Here is a 6,000-nt window from a genome sequence, read left to right on the forward strand (position 1 = left end):
GATGTTCAAATGGGCTCTTGTGTATCAAAGGTTCACCTCGTTACAGAAATGTTCTCTTCTGCCTTCCCTTCTTCAATCAAATGCTAACTGCACTTAAGAAATAAAAAAGATGCCTTTTTCCTTTCAAAAATATTACTTTGGAATTCAGGCTCCTGATCGTAAGGTATCAAGGGAGCAAATTCATCTATCTTTTTAGTGGGCCCATAACCTTCAAAACATTTTAAAGTCTGTATCGCACAGGTCTTGAGGAATGAACTGCCTTTTCTGGCTCCTTTAGCCATGCCAAACTGCAAATAACTTATGATGAAACTGCAGCTTTTCCTGTGGGCATAGAATAATGTGTAGAGAACAAGAATATGTACAGTGAGACAACTTAATGCAGCATCTCAATTTTCCTGACTTTCTCAGCGCCCTCAGACTATCCATGTTAATATTCCTGTAGCATTTATTTGTGCTTTAGCATTCATCTGGGAGGAAATTTACATTTATAAATGGTCTAGTAACATAATTTTGCTTCTCAGATTTGTTCCCAGCTGAGTGAGCGACTGGAAAAGCAACAAACAGCAAATAAAGCTGAAATTGAGAAAATACGGGTAAGAGACCGGATAGATCCACAGTCTACCATGTTTAAATCTCTTGGCAAAATCCTAACAAAAAGCACACATTTATTTTGTTACTAAAATGGTGGCTGAGAGTTCCTTGCTGACTTACAGTTTTGGAAGGAAGATTCTATGGGGGAGATCTTGGAGGAGAGATGAATAACTGTCAGCTCTCCCCCGTGCTGTATTGGTTACATACTAATGTTGATGCTGGGCAATAACAATTTTTTTCTGAGGGGTCATCTTTTCTGGAGGAGATTTCTCTGTCTTTTACCATAAAGTAACATGTAGGCAGTACAGAGCCCATTATTGTAGCAATACAGTTTTATCAAAAATACAGCAGTGTTTTCCAGAGCCCATAAATCTGGGGGTGGCTGGAGTTCCCACTTGGCTGTGCTCCCCCGAAAGTTCCTGCATTTGCAAGTCATTAGTGGTCCCTCTTGTGTTGTGCTGCTCTTCCAGAGCAGAGGCAGGAAAAGGCTTTGATCATGCCACCAGCACCTCAATGCAAGCATTCACAATGAGGTATTTACTTTAGCAAAAAGTGGATGACTGTGAGCATTGCCGGGAGTTCTTCAATAAAGAAGGCCGTGTGAAGGTTGCTAGTGCTGCCAAGGACGGTTCAGATGAGGACACAGATGAGGAGAAGGAGACACTGAAAAACCAGCTGAGGGAAATGGAGCTTGAGCTGGCCCAGACCAAGCTGCAGCTTGTGGAGGCAGAATGTAAAATACAGGTAATGCTTTGGAGGTTCGTTTTGTGGTGTAGATGGGATGTCTGCATTCCTAGAAAAAGGTGTGTGTTGTAGAGGGATTGGAACAGATCCCGTTGGTTGGAACCATAACCTGCTATTTCCTGCGTGGGTTATTTAACCAAACATTGGGTCTGAAACTTGGTGTGTGCAGACAAAATAATTGAAATTGCATGGACTGTATTTACCAGCTGCTGTGACTTCCAGACATCTGCCTGGCTGCAGCGCAGTACTTACTGAGTGATCTTCTGCAGCTTCTTGGAAGAAATCCAAGCTCTGAAAAAGTACTGAATCATGCGTTTCTTTATCTCACAATCAATGTTAAATGAAGAAGTAACGTGACAAATGTTAGGCACGTTTCTTAAAACATGATTGGAAAGCCCTCCAGGTGTTGAGGTATTTGTGTAAAATATGGCAACATTGTTCTTTCAGCCTAAAACTGGTATGTCAGTGCTTCTTGTTCACATAAACGTAAAAATTAGTTTGTAGAAAGTCTGCTTCCTGTGGGAATAGCTCCTTCTCAGATGGGAAGGAATTAAAGGGTTTGGATGTACTAAAGAACGCTGAGTGTTTCACCAAGGGCAATGACACAAGTCTTGTTTTGCTTTTCAAAGCTCTTTTTTTTTCCCTTCATCAGCTTGTTGTGCTACTTTTAATTTATGTAAGGCTTATTTAACTTCTAAAGTGGCCAAGACTGTAGATGTCCTAGAGCCTTCTAAGTTTAACTCATATAACCTTGGTCTGTGAACACATAACTCATTAATGAAATTACTCTTCCGTTTGCAGGATTTGGAGCACCATTTGGGTCTGGCATTGAACGAAGTACAAGCTGCAAAGAAAACGTGGTTCAACAGAACAATAAGCTCTATAAAAACAGTGACTGGAGTCCAAGGAAAAGAGACTTGTTGAAAAGCAGTTCTCTCAAACACACCTTCTGAACACAACACCTTTTGTTGCCTTCCTTGGCCAGATGTTTAATTCTGTGACATGAGAGGACCAGAATGTAAATAAACACAGCATGTCAGGATTTCAATAGGTCAGTGATAAAGAGGATGGAAACACAAGAGAGGTTTTATTGCTAGACACAAGATCTTCATACTACTGATATTTAACAGGTGATGTAGCTAGATTGAAGCTCTTCAGAGAAACACTCCATTCTGCGGGCTGGCTGGAGGCTTTTCACAGACTAGGTACGAGAACTTACCAAACCCTAATTGTTAAGTTTACATATGATAGGTTTTTTTACAGTTATAACCTTTTTTAATATTTTATTTGAAAGGAAAAGTGTCACTAACAAAGTAAAAAAAAAAAAAAAAAGAAAAGAAAAAAAAAAGAAAAGAAAAAAAAAACAAGCAACAAAAGATGACAGCTTTAGCAAGAACTACATCAGTGCCAGAAAGCAGTCCCCAGAGGTAGGAGATGGAGAGTAGGAGGTGACATGTTTTGCATTGTGAATGGGGATGATTTCAGCATTCCTGTCGAGCACCCCCACTTTGTTTTAGTTGATGCAGCATCCATCTCTCTGTGTTTGGCATTTCTTTCTGTTACTAATCAATTCTATGCAACTCTGGGCTTTTTTGGCATGGGCTGCCAAACAAATTCACAACCTGAGGCTGGGAGACTTGCCTGAGCGCTAGACAAGAATAATCAGAATTGTTGGCAAACTTCCGTTTCACTTTCGTGTCATATTGTTTGATCCACATATCAACAGCGTTAAAATCCCCAACACTAGGACTGCTAATAAGTACTGATTATGTGGATGGTCTGACATTTAATCGAGTCTTTCTGTTTGTTTTTTGTCCGTTTTTTTTATTTGTTTTTGTCTGTCTGTTTTTACCCGGCTGTAGCAGGCCTTCTGTGAAGCTCTGAGAAAGCTTCCAGGATTTAGTTTTGCACATAGGTATGAATGGGACAGAGAAACAATAAACTGAGATATATTTGAGGCAAAAATCACTGCGTGAGTGTAGCTGCGAGCATCTGTAGCTGTCCAGCTAGCTTCCCTGGTAACGTGTTCAGAGGTCGTGTAGGTCATTGTTCACGCTCGACGCAGTTGCACTAATAGGTGCTCAACGTGCTTGGATTTCTTCTTCATTGGATTGTCTTGAGTTCTCACCAGAAAGCTGTAGAATGGAGTTTTGCACCTTGTAATTTTTTTTAATTTATAATGGTTTGTGTTATGCTGAAGTATCTATTGCATCAGTGGATAAATTTTGTGTGCAGTGTGAGTATAAGCTGGTAACAATAAGAGGCACTGGTTTGTATATAAAGATATTTGGTTTATTTTGTATTTCTACCTTTTTCTTGTTTACTGTACTAATGCTAGCTAATGTACTCTGTAACTACGGAATAGAACATGCTATGTCCAAGCTTTTTTCCTTAACTGCATACATTATCTCTATTGTTTAATACCAAAAAAAAAAAATACTGTAACTCCATCAATATTAGATGCGTGGACATTGTGGTAGCATAGTTGCAGTGTGTATACTTTATGAATTGAAATATAAACTAGTAAAATTGTATAACTATTTTGCTGTTTCATTTCATTTTAACAGGAAATTAATTAAATATTTTGCAATATAAAACTAATTCTCTTCTTAAAGTAGAAGCAGGAGCATCTGCAAACTTCTCTAAGACCAAAACTACAGTCATGCTGCAAAGGGCTTTGCTAAAAAAGGCTGCATATTCCAAGTGTTGCCAACGCTGCTTTATATAATAAAATCTAGAGTTTGCTTTGAAAAAAAAACCTGCCAAAATGGCCTTGTGCAGCTTGAGGCTTGTGACTCAGTACTTACTGAACATGTCCAATTTAGAACATCTTTTTCCCATGGCCCTCTAAATTCCGCTTGGATCTGCAAATAAATGTAGGTTAGATCTGCTTATCATCACCAGTAACAAATTCTGTGGGGTCAAGTATCGTTCTCGTCATCTTCACTAGGATTTTTGAGTCGTGGCTGAACACAGGTTTGGCTCTGCGGCTGGATGACTGCACTAATTGGGTCGCAGTGCAGCGCAGGCTCCTCTAGCTGTGTGTGTTCTGCAGAGATAACAAGGAGTAAAAATGTATTTTTGTCCCCAGAATGACTAAAGGTGACTCCGAAAGCAGCCCTGCTCTAGAAGGCTGTTATCACGCTGTCACTTTTGTAACTATGCTTTTGCTTTAAAAGAATGGCATTAGAAGGTTGGGCATAGTCTTTGCTGCTTTGTCTCTCACAGAGGTGCATCCCTTGGTAACTCGTACTCTGCAATTTCTAAATAATTGCAACTTTTGGAGAAAGTTTGAAGGTAAATATGGGAAGGGGCAGCAGGGGGGAAGAAGGAACAACTCAAGCCTGAAGCACTTCATCCACTTATCTTTCTTCCCCAGAGGGACTGGGAGATAGTGTGGCTTCATCTTTCCTCCAAAAATGAGGTACTTAAAGGGAGGAGAAAAGTTGCTTTATTGTTCAGATCTCTTCCACCTTCTAAGTAAACATTACTTCAAAACTGCATGCAGCGTATACTCCCCATTTTAGTATGGACACGTAACAAGCATAGTGAGAAACTAATTTCTTCACGACATTTTATAAGAAACATTTTTAGCCAGTTTCCAATCATTATGGATTATTTTAGATATCTACGTGAAGAATTCTGGTGCTTAAAAATAAATATTAGCAATGTGTATCAGATCTGACTCCATCTAAAATATCCACAGCTGATTAAGAACAATGGATCCAGCACTGAGACGTACATCTTTTGAAGCACAATTACTTGTGAAACACAAGGAAGCAGGTCATTTTTAAGATGAGGAAGATGAATTTGCAGATGTTCAAGACTGTGAATAACCAAGGTAAAAAAAAAAAAAAAAGACATTGAGGCAGAGCTGCTGTAAGCAACAAGTATTTTACAGACTTGTAAATGAAAAGGAACAAGTGTATTTGGTAGCATTTTTGGCATTAATAAGATGGTTAGTTATTTGCTGATAGTCAGTCATGCCTCTCAGCTGGTTTTGTGCACTGAACTCAAGTGCCACTTTGCTGATGCTTGGTTTTAAGTCTCGTGTGCTCCAGGCTCCAGCTTCCTAACGCTTTGCACGTTTGTGCTGCATCATTAAGTTCCTGGTGCCTTGTGGCGTGGTAGCTCCAGTGTCACGGTCTCAGTTTTGTTGCAGAACTCAGCTGCTCAGGGTCTGCAGCTGGAAGAGGATGTTCAAGATCTATCAAAGTTTTACCTTTTAAGTGTTGCTGGTAAGCCGCCTTGGAATTTATATAACCACCTCCCTGACTTTTTTTAGCTGCCCTTCTTATCCGTGGCGGTGCTATAAAGTTCCTGTTATCAAGAGGAGGATTTCACTCCATCTGTTCAACAGCTTGGCTTGCGTTCATCCAGCCTAACTTTAGACACGTCAGAGGTGCCCAACGTAAGAGCTTAATCTGTGGAGGTTCTGCAGCGCGGCGGGACGGAGGGCAGTGCTGCAGGGCAAGGGGCTCACCCAGCCACGTGCCCGGTGCCCCAACAGAGCAAAGCCAGTGCCAACCAGCTACCCAAACTGAACGTTCTTAAGTAAAAAAAAAAAAAAAAAGTGGCTGCTGTGTGCACAGTGAGGATTGCTTTCTGTTTTAAATTTTCCTTTTTTCCCCCCCCTACTTTATTGTGCAGTTATTCCTTCTGCGT

The 6,000-nt window shown here is 40.3% G+C and overlaps 1 protein-coding gene across 4 annotated transcripts in view; it reads left to right on the forward strand.

Annotated features, from left to right (window-relative positions):
- Positions 1-3,854, forward strand: part of RABGAP1 (RAB GTPase activating protein 1) — a 72,560-nt gene extending 68,706 nt beyond the window's left edge. For all 4 annotated transcript variants that reach the window (XM_086624947.1, XM_086624948.1, XM_086624950.1 and 1 more), the window contains exons 24-26: positions 522-593; positions 1,138-1,335; positions 2,137-3,854. In XM_086624947.1, coding sequence (XP_086481073.1) covers positions 522-593; positions 1,138-1,335; positions 2,137-2,259 — 393 coding nt within the window. In that variant the 3' untranslated portion in view covers positions 2,260-3,854. The remainder of the gene's footprint in view (positions 1-521; positions 594-1,137; positions 1,336-2,136) is intronic.
- The last annotated feature ends 2,146 nt before the right edge of the window (positions 3,855-6,000 follow it).

Source organism: Tauraco erythrolophus, chromosome 22 (assembly GCF_009769465.1).
Source record: "Tauraco erythrolophus isolate bTauEry1 chromosome 22, bTauEry1.pri, whole genome shotgun sequence".
NCBI classification, from domain to species: domain Eukaryota; kingdom Metazoa; phylum Chordata; class Aves; order Musophagiformes; family Musophagidae; genus Tauraco; species Tauraco erythrolophus.